The sequence below is a fragment of the Pan troglodytes genome, chromosome 6 (assembly GCF_028858775.2).
Source record: "Pan troglodytes isolate AG18354 chromosome 6, NHGRI_mPanTro3-v2.0_pri, whole genome shotgun sequence".
Lineage (NCBI taxonomy): Eukaryota > Metazoa > Chordata > Mammalia > Primates > Hominidae > Pan > Pan troglodytes.
Window position 1 is genome coordinate 26,486,846 of NC_072404.2, and position 22,429 is coordinate 26,509,274.

At 36.6% G+C, this 22,429-nt stretch overlaps 1 protein-coding gene across 1 annotated transcript in view; it reads left to right on the forward strand.

Moving 5' to 3' along the window:
* The window catches only part of ABCB5 (ATP binding cassette subfamily B member 5), a 130,891-nt gene that overhangs the window by 47,418 nt on the left and 61,044 nt on the right, over nucleotides 1–22,429 (forward strand). Inside the window, exons 14-15 of the mRNA XM_009452745.4 lie at nucleotides 9,220–9,381; nucleotides 13,416–13,556. Coding sequence (XP_009451020.4) covers nucleotides 9,220–9,381; nucleotides 13,416–13,556 — 303 coding nt within the window. The remainder of the gene's footprint in view (nucleotides 1–9,219; nucleotides 9,382–13,415; nucleotides 13,557–22,429) is intronic.

A 22,429-nucleotide genomic window follows, 5' to 3' on the forward strand; every position in this document is an offset into this window, starting at 1 on the left:
TTCTTATTACTGGGTTTTGAGAATTCTTTATATTTCTGGATACAAGTATTTTATCAGATATAGGATTAGATAATATTTCTCCTGATTCTACAGCTTGGCTTTCTATTGTCTTAAGTGTGTCTTCCAAAGGCCAGGAATTTTTAATTTTGAGGTTTAATTTATTAGGTTTTTTTTCTTTTACAAATCAAGGTTTTGGTGTCATATTTAAGAAATCTTTGAACAACACACACTGTGGCCTGTCGGCAGGATGAGGGGAGGGAGAGCATCAGGACAAATAGCTAATGAGTGTGGGGCTTAATACCCAGGTGACAGGTTGATAGGTGCAGCAAACCTCCATGGCACACATTTATCTATGTAACAAACCTTCCAGTTCTGAACATGTATCCAGGAACTTAAAGTAAAATAAAATTTTAAAAGAAAGAAAGAAACAAATATTTGCCGAATTTAAGGTCACAAAGACTTTCCTCTGTTTTCTTCTGAAGGTATTATAGTTGTAGTTTTTACATTTTGAGTTAATTATTATATGTGATATAAGGTACAGTTTAAGGTTCCTTTTGTTTGTTTGTTTGTTTTGCATATAGACTTCCAGTTGGTCCTGTAAAATTTGTTGAAAAAATTATGTTTTCTACACTGATTTTTCTTTGCACCTTTGTAAAAAATCAGTTGTTCATATATGTGTGAGTTGTTTTCCAGACTGTTGACTCCATTGTGTCATATTGATGTATTTGTCTGTCTTTGAGTTTATTCTTCTCTTTTGTATTTAATTGGTTTCTGCTTTGATTTTTATTTCTTTTCTTCCATTTTTTCTTTTTCTTTTGAGTTTAACTTGCCCTTCTTTTTCTTGTTTCTTAAGTTACATATGAAGTCATTTACTTGAAAAATTTTATTTGGTTTCAGTATGGGAGTATTTTCCAGATATTTTTTCTGTATTGATTTCTAATTTAATTGCATTACGGTCAGGGAGTATTCATGTATGACTTGAATACAAGTAAGTTTATTAAGACTTGTTTTATGGCACAGATTATGGTCTCTCAGTAAATGTTTTGTGTACTCTTGAAAATAATGTGCATTTTGCTATTGTTGGATGAAGTGTTCTATAAATGTCAATTGTGTTGAGTTGGTTGATAGTATTATTCAACTCTTCCTTGTCCTTATGGTCTACTTGTTCTATCAGTTACTGAGAGAAGGGTATTTAATTCTTCAACTATTACTGTAACTTTTAGATTTATTCCTGTAATTGTACATATTTTGGTGTCATATATTTTAGAGCTGTGTTATTACACACATAAATATTTAGGATTGTTATGTTCTCTTGATGAATCGAGCCCTTATTCATTAGGAAATAAACTTATTTACTTTGGTTATATCCTTTTCACTTTAATCTGCTTTATCTAATATTAACATAGCCACTCCATTTTTCTTTTACTCTGTGTTAGCATGGTATGAGTTTTTTATCCTTTTAGTCTTAACCTCTTTGTTTCTTTATATTTAAAATGTGTTACTGACAGATGACACGTAGTTGGGTCTTGCTTTTGTATTCAAACTGAAAATCTCTGACTTTTAATTGGAGTGTTTAGACCATTTACATTTAATCTGATGATTGATAGTAATATTATTAAATTAAATCAGTCACCTTGCTACTTGTTTTCTTTTTTCCATCGATTCTTGGTTTCTGCTTTACTCATTTTCTGTCTTCATTTGGATTAAGTGAGTACTTTTTATGATTTTGTTTTATCTCTTTTGTGAGCTTATTTATAGAACTTTGATATTTCAGTGATGGCTTTAGAGTTTATGGTGTACACATTTAACTTAAGACAATCTACCTTCAAGTGATATTATATCATTTCATGTGTAGTATAAAAGCATGAATTAGCATACTTCCATTTCTCCCTTTTTGGCCTTTAAGCTATTGCGATTAGACATCTTACTTCTACATATGTTATAAACTCCATGCCACATTGTAACTTTTAAAATTAATCATTAGTTTTTTAAAAAATTTAAATAGGTAATAAGAAAAAATTACATTTTTCTCCATGCACTATGGAGTTACAATTTCCAGTGTTCTTCATTCTTTTGTGTATATCCATATTTCCATCGATTCCTTTTACCTGAAACCTTTAATGTAGCACAGTCCCACTACTGATGAATAATTTCAGCTGTCATATGTTTTTGTTTCACCTTTAGTTTTGAAAAATTTATTTCCTTGATATAGAGTTTTAGCCTGAAAGTTATAGGGTTTTTTTTCTTTAAATACCTTAAAGATGTTGCTTACTGTCTCCTTTCTTGCATTTTTTTCTGAGGAGAAATCTGTCACCTTTATGTTTGTTCCTATATATGTAATGATTGAAGTTAAGTTGCTATCAGCTTAAAACAGACTGTCACAAATGTAAGGTTTTTATATAAGCCTCATGGTATACAAACACACAAAAACACCTATAGTACCTCTTACCACTTGCATTCAACAAAGTCCTGAAATTCTTAGCCAGGGCAATTAGGCAAGAAAAAGAAAAAAGAAGTGTCAAATAAGAAAAAAAAAAAGTAGGCAGATCATATGATCTTAAAATTTGAAAACTCTAAAGATTACACACACACACACACAAACTGTTAGAACTAATAAGTGAATTCAGTAAGGTTGCAGGATATAAAATCAACATACAAAAATTAGTTGCATTTCTGTTAACAACAAATCTTCTGAAAAAATAACTAAAACATCCCATTTGCAACAGTATCAAAAGAATAAAATACTTAGAAATAAACTTAAGAAGCTGAAATACTTGTACACTGAAAACTATAACCATTGATGAAAAAATTAGAGAAGACACAAATAAAATACATCCCATGATCCTGAACTGGAAGACTTGATATTGTTAAATGTCAATACTACCCAAAGCAATCTACAGATTTAGTATAACCTCGATCAAAATCCCAATGGCATATTTTACAGAAATAAAGAACTAACCCTAAAATTAATAAGAAACCACAAAAGATATCAAATATCCAAATCAATCTTGAGAAGAAAAACAAAGCTGAAGGCATCACACTTCCTGATTTCAAAATATGTTACAAAGTTATAGTAATTAAAACAGTACAGTACTTGCCTAAAAATAAACATGGAGGCCAATGGGACAGAATAGAAAGCCCAGAAATAAATGTATGCATATATAATCAACTGACCTTTGACAAGGGTGCAAAGAGTACACAATGGGGAAAGGATGGTCTATTCAACAAATGATGTTGGGAAAATTGGATGTCCACATGCAAAAGAATGAAAACTGAACTTTTATCTGCACCATACACAAAAATCAACTCAAAATAGGTTAAAGATATCAATATAAGAAACTGTAAAACTTAAAATAAAACTGTAAAACTCTTAGAAGTAAACGTAGTGGGAAAGCTTCATGACATTAAGTTTGACAATTATTTCTCGGATATGATGCCAAAAACACAAACAACAAAAGCAAAATTAAATAGGTAGGACTACATCAAACAAAAAGCCTCTGCACCACAAGGGAAATAATCAACAGAATGAAAAGGTAGCCTACAAAAAGGAAAAAAAAATTGGAAACCATATATCTGGTAAGAGATTAATATCTAAAATATATAAGGAACTCCTATAACTCAATAGTAAAAAACAAAAATAAAGAATAAATAACCTGATTTAAAAATAGGCCAGGAAGTTGAAAAGACATTTCTCCAAAAAAGACATACAAATGGCCAACAAGTATGTGAAAAGATTCTTGACATCACTAGTTATCAGGGAAATGTAAGTCAATACCACAATGAGATATCTCCTCACACCTATTAGGATGACTATTGTTAAAAAATAAATAAGTAAATAAGTGTTGGTGAGGATGTGGAAAAATTGGAACCCTTGTATATTACTGATGGGAAAGTAAAAAGTTGCAGTCTCTATGGAAAACAGTATGGAGGTTCCAGAAATAATTAAAAATAGAATTACCATATGACCCAGCAATTCTACTACACACACACACACACACATATGTATATGAATACGCACGTTAATTCCAATAATCTGGATATACTAATATATATTCAAAAGAACTGAAGTCAGTATCTCGAAGAGGTATATACACTCCCATGCTCATTGCATCATTATTTCTAACAGCCAAGATATGGAAACAACTTAAATATTTATTGACAGATTAACAGATAAAGAAAAATATGATACCTACACAAGGAAATATTAATAAGCCTTTAAAAAGGAGGAAGTCCATATGGAACAACATGGGTGAATCTGAATGACATTATGCTAAGTGAAATAAGCCAGTCGCAGAAGGACAAATACTGCGTGATTCCTCTTAAATGAGGTGTCTAAAACAGTCAGACTTGTAGATGCAGACAATAGGATGGTGGCTGCTAGGGACTGAGGAGGGAGAGAAACAGGGAATTGCTGTTCAGTGGGAATAACATTTCATTTATGTAAGATGAATAAGTTCTAGACATTAACACTACAACATTGTGCCTATAGTTGGCAATACTGTATTGTATTGTACACTTAAAATTTTAAGAGGATAGATCTCACATGAAGTGTTCTTACCACAAAAAATTAATCTGCACAATAACTCTAAAATAGAGGTCGTATAATTTTCCCTATTATCAAATGAAGACTATAAGACTTAGGGGGTTAAAAAACTTGTCTAAGTCCTCCAAGACAGAAATTGGCAGAAACAAGATCCAAACCCAGGACTTGCAACTCCAGAAAACACAAATGATGAAATTATTGAACACTAGATTTGTCATTATGAAAGTCATACACTTAATCTATATATACTGCTTGCCGTTTTGTAGTTAATTACCTTGTAATGTATTAATTATTATTAGTTACATCCATCATGATATTTGTCAGATTAACTGTATTACGAGTTTTTATTGAGACAGTGTGGACTTCATTCCTATATCATTAGTCTTCTTAGTCTGTTGTTCATAAAACTTGTTCAGCTATTCATGCAGTGTGGTAATTTGCTTTTAAATTAAAAATATAAAGTGAAATTTGATCCCAGTCATATTATCTCAGTATATACTTTTAGAAAAGAGCTCCGAAGCACAGGTAGGGCTGCTAGAGGGGAGCATAACTGTCCATTCTACCTACTTTTTGTGACAGGAAATGGGGATTAAAGATACAGATTTAGAAGCTGAATAATAATTATAGTCTGATTTTTAGTATCAGACTAAAAATCAGTTATCAAAGTCCTGACATCTGTCCTGACTTGGATAGATGTTTAACCGTCAAAAAATACTGCCCTTTGCCAGTAATCCAGCACTTTGGCAGGCAGAGGCAGGTGGATCACCTGAGGTCAGGAGTTCAAGAACAGCTTGGCCAAAATGGCAAAACCCTGTCTCTACTAAAAATACAAAAATTAACCTGGTGTGGTGGTGCACGCCTGTAATTCCAGCTACTCGGGAGGCTGAGGCAGGAGAATCACTTGAACCCGGGAGGTGGAGGTTGCAGTGAGCTGAGATCACACCACTGCACTCCAGCCTGTGTGACAGAGCAAGACTCTGTCTCAATAATTAATTAATTAATTTAATTTATAAAAGTACCCTTTGCCCCTCTTTCTACCTAGTCCCGCTATTTAAATGACTCCCTTAATATCTGTATGTGGGAAAAACCAGCTGAAGTAGACTCACATTGAATCCTTTTTACCTCTGTCAGTGGTCAAGACCAGCTACGTAGTTTGTGGGGTCCAGCACAAAATGAAAATGTAGAGCCTCTTCTTCAAAAACTATTAAGAACTCCAGAATGACAGCAGCAGAGCATTAAGCCAAGAGTCATGCCCTTCTAAAGCTTTCTTACTTTTAAACCAAAGTGCAATACATGCACATTAAATAAAATTGGGAAAACTGAGATGAGAAAAATATAATCCATAGATCCAATAAGTAAGAACAGGTACTATTAGTATATTGATATATTTCTACATAGGTGTCTTTTTTATGGGAAATTTTTTAAAAACATAATTATAATAGGATACATATTTTTCCTGCATTTTTAAACGTAGCATTATATCATATATCTTTTCCACATTATCATTTAATCTTAATAGCCAATGCTTTGGGAGGTTCCCTTCTCTTATAGATTTGGAAAAAAGTTTGAAAGAAATTATCACCTGCTTCGTCAAGTTTATCTATTGCAATGAAGAGACTTTGTGGAGAGAAGAGGGAAAACCACACTGGGTTTTAGTACCAGTCCTTCCAGTGACTGGTTGAGGCCCTGAACAAGCTTCTTAACTTTCTGAGTTCCATTTTCCTGCTCTATAATAGATAAGCATAAGAAAAGTAAATAGCAGTAACACAGTAATAGTATGAATAGTAACAATACTAGCTGTCGATTGTTGATTCCCTGGCAAATTTGTAGTGCCAGAAGTGTCAGTTATTGTGCTAGGCATTTACAAAAAAAACAAAAACAAAAACAAAAAACACATTACCTCAAGAATAGTCCACAAAATCTTTCAGAGGAAGAATAAGCTTGAAGAGGTAAACTAATAGTTTTCAATACCTGTTTTAAGTCTATAGTAGTTAAGACAGCCTAGCATTGGTGCAGTGACAGACAAGCCGAACAGCCCAATAGCAAATAGAATACAAAAACAGACACAAAACAATTGTCACCTGATTTATGGTAAAGGCAGTTCTGCATTATAGTAGGGAAATGATGGTCTTCAAAATACGCTGCCGGGACACCTGGTTAACTCTATGGGGAAAATGTACATTGACTTCTACTTGGCATCACATACAAAAACTAATCCCAGGTGTTACATATCACATCCAAATATGAAAGGCAAATGACAAAGATTGTAAGGTAAAACATAGAAAAACATCTGTGTGACCTTGGAGTAAAGATTTCTTAAAACTACACAAAAAGCATAAACTGTACAAGAAAAAAAATTGATAAATAGAACTTCATTAAAATTTTGAAATTCTGTTCGTGAAAAGACACCATTAAGAGAGTGAAAAGAAAGCCAGGCACGGTGGTTCACGCCTGTAATCCCAGCACTTTGGGATGCTGAGGTGGGTGGATCACCTGAGATCAGGAGTTCAAGATCAGCCTGGCCAACATGGTGAAACCCCATCTCTGCTAAAAATACAAAAAATTAGCTGGGCATGGTGGCAGGTGCCTGTAATGCCAGCTACTCTGGAGGCTGAGGCAGGAGAGAATTGCTTGAACCTGGGAGGCAGCTGTTGCAGTGAGCTGAGATCATGCCATTGCACTCCCGCCTGGGCAACAAGAGCTAAACTCCATCTCAAAAAAAAAAGAGAGAGAGAGAAAGAGAGTGAAAAGACAATCACATAAACTTTCATTGTAATACATGGTATTTAACAAAGTTCTCACTTCTACAGTATATAAACAACTCACGAAAATTGAAAAAAAAATACAGTTCTAATAGAAAAATGAGAAAAAATGTGGACAATTCACAAGAGAGAATATCCAAATTGTCACTAATCATTTGAAAAGTTGTTCAACTTTATTAGTCATCGAGAAAATGCAAATAAAAATATGATAGTTCTCACCCATCAGACAGAAAGAACCAAGTCTTAGTCAGAATATAGAGCAACCATGGCCCTCTTGCACTATTGGGGGGTTTATAAAATAGGGCAACCACTTTGAAAAACTATTTGGCAGAATCTAGTGAAGCAGAGCATATACACACTTTACGACTCAGCAATTCCTCTCCTAGGTATAACACTAGAACTGTGTACATATGTTCATCAAATAAACATTTACAGCAACCTATAAATAGTAGGGGGAAAAAAAAACTTAAAAACTATCCAAATGTCAATCAGGAATAGAATGGATAAATAAGTTGTGGTATAGTCACGCAATAGAATACTGTGTGGCAATAAGAATAAATTATCCGCAACTCTATGAAACCAAATGGATGAATCTCAAAAACATAATGTTGAGTGAAAAGAGCCAGATACAGAAGAGTATACAATGCACAATCTCATTTATATAAATTACCAGAAAATCAAAACAAGTTATGCTGTTAGAAATCGGGATAGTGGTGACCGTTGGTATAGGTGAGTGCTAAGAGTGACTTGAGGCCGAGCGCGGTGGCTCACGCCTGTAATCCCAGCACTTTGGGAGGCCGAGGCGGGTGCATCACGAGGTCAGGAGATCGAGACCATCCTGGCTAACACGGTGAAACCCTGTCTCTACTAAAAATAAAAATAAAATAAAACAAAATAAATAGCCGGGCGTGGTGGCGGGCACCTGTAGTCCCAGCTACTCAGGAGGCTGAGGCAGGAGAATGGCGTGAACGCGGGAGACGGAGTTTGCAGTGAGCCGAGATTGCGCCACTGCACTCCAGCCTGGGTGACAGAGCCAGACTCCGTCTCAAAAAAAAAAAAAAAAAACCGACTGACTTGAAAAGAGCATGAGATGGACTTGTGGGTGCTGGTAATGATGGGATTCTTGACCTGGATACTATGATACGGGCAAATTCCGTTTGAAATGCACTGATCTGTATGTACCCTTATGTGCATTTTTCCATATATTAATGATACTTGTAAAAAAGTTAAAAATATATATTACTTTTAATTTGTACCCAACTAGTTAAGTAATATCCCCATTTTAAAGATGAAAACAATTAACTTTCTGACTTTCTTTTTATTCTAATTTCTATTGGCCTTCTTATTCTATTAAAGTTTCCAAATTTCTCTGTCCAAGGATAAGATACTTGAGTATTTAAAACAATACTGCAACAAAGATTTCTTCTTTCCCTCCCTCCCTCCTTTCTTTTTCTTTCTTTCTTTTCTCTTTCTTTCTTTCTTTCTCTCTCTCTCTCTCTCTTTCTCTCTCTCTCTCTCTTTCTTTCTTTCTTTCTTTTTCTTTCTCTCTTCTTTTTTGAGACGGAGTTTCCTGTTGCCCAGGCTGGAGTGAAATGGCATGACCTTGGCTCACTGCAACCTCTGCCTCCTAGGTTCAAGCGATTCTCCTGCCTCACCCTTCCAAGTAGGTAGGATTCCAGGTGCCCGCAACCAAGCCTGGCTAATTCTTGTATTTTTAGTAGAGATGGAGTTTTACCATGTTGGCCAGGCTGATCTCTAACTCGTGACCTCAGGTGATCCACCCTCCTCGGCCTCCCAAAGTGCTGGAATTACAGGCATGAGCAACCATGCCGGGTCAACAAAGATTTCTTAAACTATGCAAAGGATGTTATTTCTACTAATGTCTATTTATTTTCTATGCATTTTATTCTGTAGGCGAGCAAAGGTCGGACTACAATCGTGGTAGCACACCGACTTTCTACTATTCGAAGTGCAGATTTGATTGTGACCCTAAAGGATGGAATGCTGGCGGAAAAAGGAGCACATGCTGAACTAATGGCAAAACGAGGTCTATATTATTCACTTGTGATGTCACAGGTAATGCTTATGTGACATAATGCTATGTCAGCAGGGTTTAACGTTTCAGAGATCATACCACACTAGAAAACAAAAGTTGCAAATTATAATCTTAAATTTCAAAAAGCAACCAAGGTTTATAGTTCCTCAGTAAAGAAATGGAGTGTTTCAAATCCTCAGTGTTGTGCTCAATAATATGATGAAAGTTGAAGAACTAATGGGTACCTGGTACCTAATATCTGCCAGGCACACTTCAAATAGGCTTCAAAACTTGTATGTGGCCAGAAAGGGTGGCTCACACCTGCAATCCCAGCAATTTGGGAGGTCGAGGCGGGCAGATCACGAGGTCAGGAGATCGAGACCATGCTGGCCAACATGGTGAAACCTTGTCTCTCAAAAACACACAAAAATTAGCTGGGTGTGGTGGCGTGTGCCTGCAATCCCAGCTACTCAGAAGGCTGAGGCAAGCGAATTGCTTGAACTAGGGAGTCGGAGGTTGCAGTGAGCCCAGATTGCGCCACTGCACTCCAGCCTGCCGACAGAGCGAGACTCCATTTCAAAAAAACGAACAAACAAACAAGCAAAAACTTGTATGTGGCAGATACTGTGATCTTTGGTTAGAACACAAAGAAATATAACACACAGTCTTTACTTAAAGACTTAAAACTCAGCTACAGAGGCAAATTGCAAAATTGTGCATATAGATATTATTAGTTGTAAAAAGAAAAAGCAAGATTGATGGGGAGAGACAGAGCTATATTACCCACAAAAGGCTTCATGGAAGAGTTCTTTACGGTTAAAAGGTGGGAGTTGGGGGTGAACATAAAGGACAAATTCAGGTAGGCAGAACAACAGCATAGAGGTAAGAAGGAACTTGGCGTGCGACTGAAACAAAAAGGAGGTAGCTTTCCTTAAGTACTTATGAGTGTTGAGGGTATAATGGAAAAGAGTTGGAAAATAAGCATCAGATCATGGATGTTCTTAGAAGCCAGGCAGAAGGGTTGAGACTTAATGTATGTAGGAAGCACCTAAGACAATGCCTGGCACACAGTGGGCACTCAATAAACATTTGCCGAATGAAGGGATGCACACGTAAAACCTTACTATGTGCATGCTACCACATCACCACAGATGGACCAGAAAGCTCATACTGGGCAATCAAGCGGGGGCATGATGATGCTGGAGGCACACGGCAAATTCCCCTTCTTTAGGATCCATACTTGCGTGTGTCATGGATCCACCCCACTGGATTTCACATAACTTTCTCATTAGGGCACATTAATATGAGTCATGGGAATTAGGCTCTAGCTCTCTTCTTTGTTCTAGCCCAGCTTTCTTCTCTTGACCTGGAAGGCATCCTTTTTTCGAAGGGCTCTTCTACAGATAACTGATTTCAACCCTTTTTGGTCTTCTTCAACTTTCTGATAATATCTTTGATGTCAATATTATTATTTTATAAATTAGGAAATTTAGAAAGTTATGAGCCTCCATCTCCTCATCAAGTTTATAACTTCAAATTTCAAACCCTAACTTTCTCCATTGTGCTAAAATGAAATATTTCTGAACATACCCTAAGAAGCAATAACAGTAAAATAGGTTTGAAAATGTAGTTTTTATTAATTGAAAAACTGTCTGATTCTCATTTTATTTCATATTAGTTCACATTTTCTGTCTCAAAAATAAAAGTGAGGTGTTATTTGATAATCGAATTTTTATTCCACAGTAGACCTAATAATTTACGAGGTTTAATATTTTGAAACTAATATGAGTTGGAATAATAGGAAATAACTGGTTGAATTAACCCTATTTTAAGATTTTTTAAAAACTATTAATACTAGTATAGTCAGATCTTTCTTTGGAGTAGTACATCTTTATTTTTATTGTAATTAAACTAAAAATCCATTATAGGTCTTAAGTTAAATGCTTTCACAATGTATAAAAAGCAAAAGTGGTGTGTTTGTGGGATGAATGTGTAAAAATTTTGAACACCTTATTTAAAATGGATTAGTATTCTCTGATTACCTAAAATGATGTCCAATCAGATATAACAACACCGTTTTAAATATTAATACTAAGTATAATATTCTAAGCATGGTACAGTAAATGTAACATACATAATATCTACACAAACAAGTAACTCACTTTTGAAGATCTGCACATTCTTATTTGCCAAGATTGACTGCGGTATCAAAATGTGTCAATTTTGATAATTCATGATTATCACAAATATCACAGTTAATGCTGCTAAAATAATCCTGAGAAGCAATATAGCAATGTGGTTAAGATGATGAACTCTGTGGTCACTACAAGTTGACTCTACCACTTAATAGTTTTAGGTCCTTGAGCAAGTTATTTAAATTCTCAGTGCATCAATTTCCTAACCTTTAACAAGAGGGAAATAGTAATAACCTATTAATAAATTATTGTGAGTATTAAACAGGCAAAATCATATGAAGTACTTAGAATTATTATTAGTGTAATAAATTTTATTATGTTATTGACATTAACATTATTTTATCAAACTTTTTAGAAAAGTTCAAACTATGGAGACTAATATTATAATTATTTATTTAGACTGTCCATGATTATATACATGTATATTGCTTTAGTGAGTTTGTATGTGAAAATGAAATATAAACATGTAGAGATATACACATATCAAAACTTATTGTCATCATTATTTTGTCCAGCGACCTTCTCAAGAAAAGAAAATTTCCTTGACTTATTAAAGCACCTTCTCAGAAAATGTATTATGAAGAGAGGTCAAAGTTCTATTTTAAACTTGCCACAAAGTGAGAAACTCCTGGGGGCAGGGGAGAAAAGCCAAACAAGGCAGGACATGACGGCTGGTTCCTGTAATCCCAGCTACTTGGAAGGCTGAGGCAGGAGGAGTGCTTGAGCTGAGGAGTTTAACACTAGCTTGGGCAACACAGTGAGACCTACTCTCTAAATAAGCAAATAAATAATAAAAACAAAAAATAAAAAATTTCAAAGCCATATAAAATGTTTCTTTCATGGCAGAGACATTTACAGGAAAAAAGAGAAAATGATAGCAAAAAGGAATGCCTGATTAAAGATGTTTGGATAGTCCGGGGCTGGTTAAAGTTCATTGTCCCTTTAAATGACTGATTACAGTTGTTAGGCTTATCAAAGAATCACGGTGTCCCTGGAAACTCTTCCATGTGCACATTCTCCTTGTGCACCTAAATCGACCTACATTTTCCATCTCTTCCCCACGTTGGCCAGACCTGCTGGCAACTTAGCTGGGCTTCTCATTTCTCTTGTCCTTCTCCTCCCATCTCTTCCTGGGAAAGTCATTGATTTACTCAAACCACATTCAAATGAACAGAGAATCTGTAGCTCCTTTATTTCACTAAAGTGGTCTTTTTAGTACAGACAGGGTGTTACCATGTTGGCCAGGCTGGTCTGAAACTCCTGGCCTGAAGTGATCCGCACGTCTCGGTTTCCCAAAGTGCTGGGATTACAGGGGTGACGACTGCACCTGGTCTTTAATGTTAATTTGATTGCTTTGGAATTTCTTATTGTTGAGGAGTAGGCCCTGTTAGTTTTGTGTTTTGTTCACAGTTCAGAATGGGTAGCAGGGGCAGGCCTGGAAAGCATGATTGTCTCCCAAGGTCTCTCTCAGGCCCAGCCTCACATATAAGTACCCAACTAAATACTACAAGGTCATAAGCCCCAGAAATGGCTAGGAGGAAGGCGTCAGAAACAGTATCTTCTGTCTCAAAAAGCTCCTGTTACTAAGATCTCTCCTTGTTAGTGATACAATTGCTTGGATTAAGGCATTGTTTTCTGCAGGTGATTATACATGTCTTTGGAAAAGAAAGGACAATGAGCTATTGTCAGTCACTAACATTTTAGTATGAGATAGACTTATCAGCTCTCTATCAAGCCTGAAAGCTGTTCAGCAAGAACTACATTAGAATATGCCACTTTCAATAGCAAAGGCGATAACAGCTTTAAAGAGATGCTTAATAAGGTTTCGTTGAATTTTTAAGGCATTCTTATAATGATAACCTATATATTCTTCCTGTAAGGATATTAAAAAAGCTGATGAACAGATGGAGTCAATGACATATTCTACTGAAAGAAAGACCAGCTCACTTCCTCTGCGCTCTGTGAATAGCATCAAGTCAGACTTCATTGACAAGGCTGAGGAATCCACCCAATCTAAAGAGGTAATGGCTCAGCGATCAACCAGTTTTTCCTGCATGTTTTCTAATTTTGATTTAATCCTTACAAAATTTAAAATTTATTTATGGTAAAATATTACTGTAGCACTAAGCTCACAAAACATGTCTTTCCCAAATTTCACTCTAGCATCAGTGTGACACTCTAGGTGAGGCTGCCTAATAAGGCTGCATTTATATCAGAGGCCCTTCTTTATTGGGGAAAAAAAAAATCTCATGAGACTGTTACATGATGTTTTTCCTATGAAGCAAACCATAGGTTAAAACAGTGCCTCGGCAAATGGGATACAGATACCAATGGTGATGCTCAAGATTAATTTGAGTCAGGTCAGAGGCATAAATGCATGCCACTCCCGGAAGGCAGATAGGCCCAGCACATACACCACCCAGGATTGCAGTCCCAGGGCACAACCTGAGAAGCCTTGCTCACTTGGATGGGAGTATTTGTTCCCATGCTTACTGTGCCCACTCCTACCCCCAAGGCCCCAGGCTCTGCCTGAGCCCCACATCACCTGCTTTGACTCTCCTTCTGCTGATACCCCTCATACCTCCCAGCAGTTCCCATCTGCACCTGAAGTCTCACTTTTCTGTCTCAATTCCACTTTCCTTCTCTTAACACGCCCGACACCTGCTTTGAGCCTCCACCGCACATCCTGAACATTCTCTGCAGCACCCTTTTACAACACACCCTTCCATCTTAATCTCACCTTAACCCATGCTTCTCCCAGCCTCCGCATTCACTGAGCTCCAGCCCTCTTCCCAAACCCAGTCGATCTTTGCTAGCCCCTGGTGCTCTGTAACCTCACATGCCTTGAAATCCCTCAACCTTGCCCCTGTATCTCAGCTTCAGTCCCCTAACCTCCAGCATCCATACCATCTCACACCTATCCTTGGCCCATTGTTTCCTCCCAAACTAGAGTTTCCTTCTTCCCCTTCGGACTGACAGAGACTTGAAACTGAATCTCCTCTTAGCCCGTCTTCATGCCCACTTTCCTTGGTCTCATCTGTCAATTATCTGCCTGAAGCCCCTGGATTATCTGCCCCAAAACCCCTCTTGCCCTTCTCTGGCATTGCTAATCTATTGCTTTTAATTTTAGCTACAACTCTTTCCTTTTAGGTATGTGGTCCTCTATAGCCATTTACACTTAGACATTTTTCCTTTTCTGCTGATTTTATTTTTTTAAGTCCATTTAAATAAATAAGCATGCAAAGAAAAATAATGGTATAGATGGTATACCATATGACAAATGTATGTTAAGAATATAGTACAAGAAAGTTTGTACTGAGACACTAGGCAAGAGTGGAGGAAACACTGTTAAAACATCTATTGATAGCTGCTGGACCTGCCTCAGCAATTGCTGAAAACACTATGGAAATCTGCCTCTAGGTCTAAAAATTCACCGCATTTATGAAGTGGATTTTCAAAACCTAAGAAAGATAAAAAAGAGAAAATTAAAAAGGAATTTCCAGATTTCTGGACAAAATGATATAATTGGTTTACAATCTGATACAACTACGTGCTCCACACACGGAAATTGATAAAATATAAAATGAGAAAAAACAATAAAATGTATCTAGGCTCTAAAACAGGAGGAATATCTCTTCACACCAGAACTAGAGCAAAAGCACAAAGTGGTGAGCTGGACAATAGTCACAGACCTGCTCTGAAAAGAAGGCTGAAAAACCTGGTTAGCCAATGCCTGGAGCTAAAGTTTATAGAAATCCGTGAGCCTGGGGAAGCAGTAAACAGAGAAAGTGTCCTACAACCAAGAACCGAAATAAGCTAAGGAGTGACTCAATGGCCATATTTTTAAGGGACTCTTTCAGACTGTGGTAATCCAGTGAAAAATAAACAAGGAAGTGAAGAGACTGTAATAATCAATACTGAGCTGGGGACAGTGACAGGTCTATAATAATAGCTACAAGAGAGGTTAAGGTAGGAGGATTGCTTGAGCTTAGGAGTTCAAGGCTGCAGTGAGCTATGATCATGCCACTGTACCCCAGCCTGACTGACAGAGCAAGAACCCATCTCTGAAATAAATAAAAATAAAATAAATAGGCCAGGTGAGTGGTTCACGCCTATAATCCCAGCACTTTGGGAGGCTGAGGTGGGTAGATCACTCGAGGTCAGGAGTTCAACACCAGCCTGACCAACATGGTGAAACCCTGTCTCTACTAAAAATATAAAAAATTAGCTGGGCGTGATGGCACATGCCTGTAATCCTAGCTACTCGGGAGGCTGAGGCAGGAGAATTGCTTGAATCCGGGAGGCAGAGGTTGCAGTGAGCTAAGATCATGCCACTGCACTCCAGCCTGGGCAACAGAGTGAGACCCTGTCTCAAAAAACAAACCAAAAAACAAAATAAAATAAAATAAACAAAGATCAATAATGAAATGAAAAAGAAATGGAGCAGTATTTTAGAACAGAGTTAATGGGAGTTCTATTAGTCTGGGTCCAGTCAGGAGATAGAAAGCACACAATGAAAGAGAAAGTTTAGTATAATGAATCATTAAGAGGGGATTGTAGTATGGGGAGTTGGGTAGCGAAAGTTAAGACATCTCTACCATCTCGCACCAGTTAGAATGGCGATCATTAAAAAGTCAGGAAACAACAGGTGCTGGAGAGGATGTGGAGAAATAGGAACACTTTTACACTGTTGGTGGGACTGTAAACTAGTTCAACCATTGTGGAAGTCAGTGTGGCAATTCCTCAAGGATCAAGAACAAGAAATACCATTTGACCCAGCCATCCCATTACTGGGTATATACCCAAAGGATTATAAATCATGCTGCTATAAAGACACATGCACATGTATGTTTATTGCAGCACTATCCACAATAGCAAAGACTTGGAACCAACCCGAATGCCCATCAATGATAGACTGGATTAAGAAAATGTGGCACATATACACCATGGAATACTAGGCAGCCATAAAAAAGGATGAGTTCATGTCCTTTGTAGGGGCATGGATGAAGCTGGAAACCATCTTTCTCAGCAAACTAACACAAGGACAGAAAACCAAACACGGCATGTTCACACTCATAGGTGGGAATTGAACAACGAGAACACTTGGACACAGGAAGGGGAACATCACACACCAGGGTCTGTGGTGGGGTGGGGAGAGGGGGGAGGGATAGCATTAGGAGATATACCTAAGGTAAATGACGAGTTAATGGGTAGAGCACACCAACATGGCACATGCATACATATGTAACAAACCTGCACGTTGTGCACATGTACCCCAGAACTTAAAGTATAATAATAAAATAATAATAATAAAAGAAAGTTAAGACACCTCTAAAGAATACAGAAGTAGCAGATAAAAGTAGCACCCCACTACCCCTGGAGTGAAATACAGCACCCATCGATGATCCCTTTCTTCTCTCCCAGCAAGGCGGAGAGGCAGGCCTCAATGGAAAGGGCACAGCTGTGGTTCACTGGATGGCAGAGAAGTTGCTGTGGTACCTTGCTGCTGGGGCTTGCTGGAAATTTGCCCTCAAGGGTGGCAAGGGAGGCCTTCCACAGGATGGTGCTGAGCTTCAGAACCTGTCAGGTGCTGGGGAAACTACTGGCCACTGGGCACTACTGGAACAAGAAGCTAGCCAAGATTGCCATCTGCAGGAGTCTAGGGCAGTTCTGCATGTGGGAGGGTGCAGGCATTAGTGACCTGGCTGAGACATAGGACTGTGCTCATAGTTATGCCTCTGTAACCTAAGCCAAGAGCTAGAGAAAGCACCCAGTGGCCACACAGAAGAGAAAGCTGCACTCTGCAGGCACCTGCCTCTGAAAAACTATGCAGGCAGAACAGAGGAGAAAAAAAAAACCATCCTGCAGGAGCTTTCCCAGGGAGCACCAGAAAGATCAGGAAGAAAAACCTCCTCCTGCAATGTCTTTGCTGCACCCTCTACTGACAGGGCTTAACCTCTTGCCCAGTGGTAAAGGAGAAATATTTATTAGGCAAAAAAGTGAATTTGAACCAGAGAGGCAATAAGTCAATAACCAGGACAGGGGTGGTAATATTTCAGACAGGGGCAAAGCAAGCATGAGGGCCTGGATTTGGGGGTCCCAATGACTAAGGACAGGGGTAGGCAGAGAGGCGTGTGGGACACTGAGGGACCGGATCATGCAGGGCCTCTTAGGCCATCATGACAAGTTTGGATTCTATTCTTCCTCTAACAAAAAACCTTCAGGAGTTTTTAAACAGTGGTTCATGACCTATAGGGAATTTCTGAATAGATTTCAGAGCCCATTAACCTGAATGAATAAAAAATCACAACTTTTCCCCCATTAACCCTTGATAGAAATGTAACATTTACTTTGTGAATCTAAGCAACAAAGTACAATAGTATTACCAGTATTTGTGACATCACGAACGAATACCACAGAAATTTTAATATAACATTGCCCTTATAGATAATTTAAAATATATTTACACTCATCATTATTATATCTTATGTTCTAATAATGAACCACATTCATAACTGTATCACAACTTTGGGTTACTTGTTAAATATTTTGAATACAATGTTTCAATGGAATTGGCTTTCTTGGAGTCCTATGTATCATTTAGTATATTTACACATTTCTTCAGGGAAGAATTCCATAGACTTCACGAGTCTTCCAAAGGAGTCCACGAAATAAAACAGGTGAAGCACTGCTGCATTAGGGGGTCTTATTCAGAAGGGCACATGGTCTGATCTACTCTATGTGGCTACAATTTGGAGAACAGTGTATGGGGGCCAGAGTAAGATGAGGGAAAGCAGAATGGAGAGGAGGTGATGGAGGCTGAATAATGAACTTGATTGGTCTCACTAAAGCTGTCAGCGGAGAAATAAAATATAGATGGATAAAAGAGTAGGACAGGGGAATGAGACTCAGGACCCTGCACCATTTAGATTCGGATAGAAAAAGTCACTAGTGAAGGGATCCTAACAAATGGCTGGCAAAATAAGAGGAAACCCAGGAGAGTGTTGTATCACAGACACCAAAAAAGAAAAGTGGTACAGAAAAAGGAAAAGATCATTTGTGTTAATTGCTGTGAAAAATCACATAAAATTAGAGATTTTCACTTTCAACCAAGATAGCTTAACAGGGACTAGATTTACTTTCCTGCTTGATAGAACTAAGAAACTGAAAAAAATATGTGAAATAATGCCTTCTGACATTGGACATCATGCAAAATAGGACAGTGATCTCTGTGGAAGGAGAAATAAATGAGGTGAAACTTGTCATTGACCCAGTTTAAGGTCTGAGTAGTTTTCAGGCCTCGGAGCCTAGAGGGAAAACACAGACAAAACCCAGTGGACTCTTTTTTTTTTTTTTTTTTTTTTTTTGAGACGGAGTTTCACTCTTGTTGCTCAGGCTAGAGTGCAATGGCGCAATCTCGGCTCACCGCAACCTCCGCCTCCCGAAACTCAGTGGACTTTGAGTTGAGGAGACAGAGCTAAGAGTTGAAGGAGGCCAAAGTAGCCAGAGGTTTCAGAGCAAAGAACCGGAGAGCAGAGAACTTCTCAGAAAGAGAGAAGCCCAGAGATCTGCAGAGGTTCTCCTTTGAGTCTTCATCCGACTACTGATCAGTGTATTTATTAAGGAAACTACCAGAGGCAGGGTATATATCTACCAGAAAAGATTAAAAGGAGCAATTCTTAGAAGTCACACAGGGCCAGGAAAAGTTCTTATTAAACTAACTGGAGTAGAAAATCTTTAAATTCTTTTTTATTTATTTATTTATTTATGATTATTATACATGAAGTTTTAGGGTACATGTGCACAACGTGCAGGTGAGACACTGGGTAAAGTGTTAAGAAAGATATTGCCTCAGAGGGGAAGATAATTAGTCCTAGACTAAACTCTGCACTAAACCTAACTAACAAATCCTAATAGCAAGACTCAAAAGGATTAAACTGTTTCCAAGTAATTTAAATGTGTTCCAGAACAAGGCTCAATAACATTTACGAGAATTCAGAAATACCTAGTCCCCAAAAGTTTAAAATTTACAATGTCTGGCATCCATTCAAAAATCACCAGGCAAGCAAAAAAGCAGAAAAAAAATGTACCCAAAATGAAGAGAAAAATCAGTCAATAATAGAAATAGACCCGGTAATGGCACACTTAGTAGAGTTAGTAGAGACATTAAGCATTTATTATATCTATATTCTGTATGTACATATGTCCCCAAAGGAAGTCCAAATCATTGAAGAAATAATGCTTTAAAAATTTGCCAATTTGATGAAAACTTAAAATCCACAGATTCAAGAAGCTCAATAAATTCTAAGCATAAGAAACATAAGAAATCCTACACCTAGGTATATCATAATCAAACTGCTTAAAACCAATGTTAAGGAGAAAACTACTAAAGCATCCAGAGAAATTGACACAATATAGATGAGGAAAAAGACAAGAAAGCTACAAACTTCTCATTAGAAACAACGCAAACAAGAAGATAATGGAGCAATATTTTCAAAGCACTGAAAGAAAAAGAAAACACCTCAAATCAGAATGCTATTTACAGAAAAATGCCTAATAAAAAGGAAGGCAAAGTTCAGACATTTTCAGAAATTATAAGTTAAAATAATTAACTACCAGCACACCTACACTACAAGAAATATTAAAGGAAGTCCTTTGAGCAGAAGTTAAGTGATACTAGATGGAAATCTGAATATACACAAAGGAATGAAGAGTATAAGTAATAGTAAATATACAAGTTACTATAAAAGAATGGTTTGTATATTTACATTTTTGATATGTTTAAAAGCATATTTATTTTTCAAAGAAAAAAGAGCATTATATTATGGGTTTTTTAAAGACAAGTATTAGTAAAATGTTTGAAAACAATAGCCAAAACACTGGGAAAAAGAAACTAAAGTATTATATTTTAAGGTTCCTAAGTGGTATATAACATTGTCTGAAGGTAGATTGTGATGTTAAGGACAGCCGAAGTAATTTTCTTAGAGCAAACAACATTACTAGGGATAAAGAAGTTTCTTTCAAAATTAAAAAGGAATCAGTTTATCCAGAACTGCAAATAGACAAATCTCCAATTGTATTCAGAGATTTCAACACCCTTCTACTAAATCTTAGTAGAACAAGTAAATAGAAATTCGGCAGAAACATAGATGACTTTAATAGCACTATCAACAAATTTGACCTAATAAACATTTGTAGAAGACTTCACATATTAACAACAGAGTATGTCTTCTTTTCAAATGCACTTGAAACATTTACCAAAATAGACCATATTCTGGACTATAACACAAGTCTCAATAAACTTTTAAAAATTCACGTAATACCAGCCTGGGTAACATAGGGAGACCCTGTTTCTACAAAAAAAAAATAATAATAATTAACCAGGGATAGTGGCATGTGCCTGTAGTCCCAGCTACTAAAAGGCTGATGTAGGAGGATTGCTTGAACCCAAGACTTTGAGGCTGCAGTGAGCTATGATTGCATTACCGTACCCCAAGTTGGGTAACAGAACAAGATCCTGTCTCAAAAAAAAGAAAAAAAATCAAGAAATGCAAAGTATATTACCTGACCAATATGGAATTAAGTCAGAAGTCAATAACAGAAAGTGGTCTGGGAAACCTTGAAATATTTATAAACTACATAACTCACTTCTAAATAATGCACAAATCAAAGAAAAAATCAAAAGAGAAACTCAAAAGTGTTTTGAATTGAACAAAAATGAACACTGAACATATCAAAATGTATAGGAAGCTTAAAGTGATACTGAGAAAGAAACTTGTACCACTAAACACCTATACTATCTAAAAATCTCAAATTAATATACTAAGTTTCCACCTTAAGATACCAGAAGGAAGAAAATAATAAAGAAAAATCAATCAAATCCAAAGTTGGTTCTCTGGGAACATCAATATTGAACTCACTGAGCAAGAAAAAAAAAGAAGATACAAACTGCCAACATCAAGAATGAAAGAGCTGACATCACTACAGATTCTACATATATTAAAAGACTAATAAAATAATCTTATTAAAACATTTATGCAAACAAATCCTACAACTCAGATGAAATGAGCAAATTCCCTAAAGTTTACAAACTACCAAAGCCCACTCAAGAATAAATTGATAGTTTGAATATTCTTACATTTATTTTAAAAAATTGAATCTGTGGTTAAATTCTTTTTTCCCTAAAAAAAAAACAAACGAACAAAAAAAAAAAACTTTAAGCCATATGGCTTTACTGATGAATTCTATTTTAAAAAAAGTGATAAGGAAGAAGTTCTTATTCTATGAGACCAACATCATTACTCTGATATCAAAATTAGACAATGAGATTACAAAAAAAATAAAATTATAGACAAATATCAGCCATGAACATAGATGAAAGAATTCTTAACAAAATGTAACAAATCTAATCCAACCATATAGAAAAAGAATAATATATCATCACCAAGTAGGACTGTTCTAAAAACTGAAAAGTTGGTTTAACATTCAGAAATTAATGTAATTCTCCTAATTAAAAAAATTAAAAAGAAAAAACCAATTATCTCAATCAATGCAGAAAACCCATTTGATAAAATACCCCATCCATTTTTGATAACTCTCAGCAAGCAATGAATTAAAAGAAATTCCTTCAACCTGATAAAAGACAGCTACAAAAAACAACGGCTAACATCATACTAAATGGTGAAAGACTAAGATCGAGAACAAGGCAAGGGCATACACTACATCTATTGAACATTGTACTGGAAGTTCTGGCCTGTTCAATAAGGCAAGAAAATAAAAGCATCCAGGTAGGAAAGGAACATGTAGGAGTGTCTTTATTCACAGATGGCATGATTACTTATGCAAACAATCTTATGGAATCTACGCATACACACACATACACGTACTAAAACTA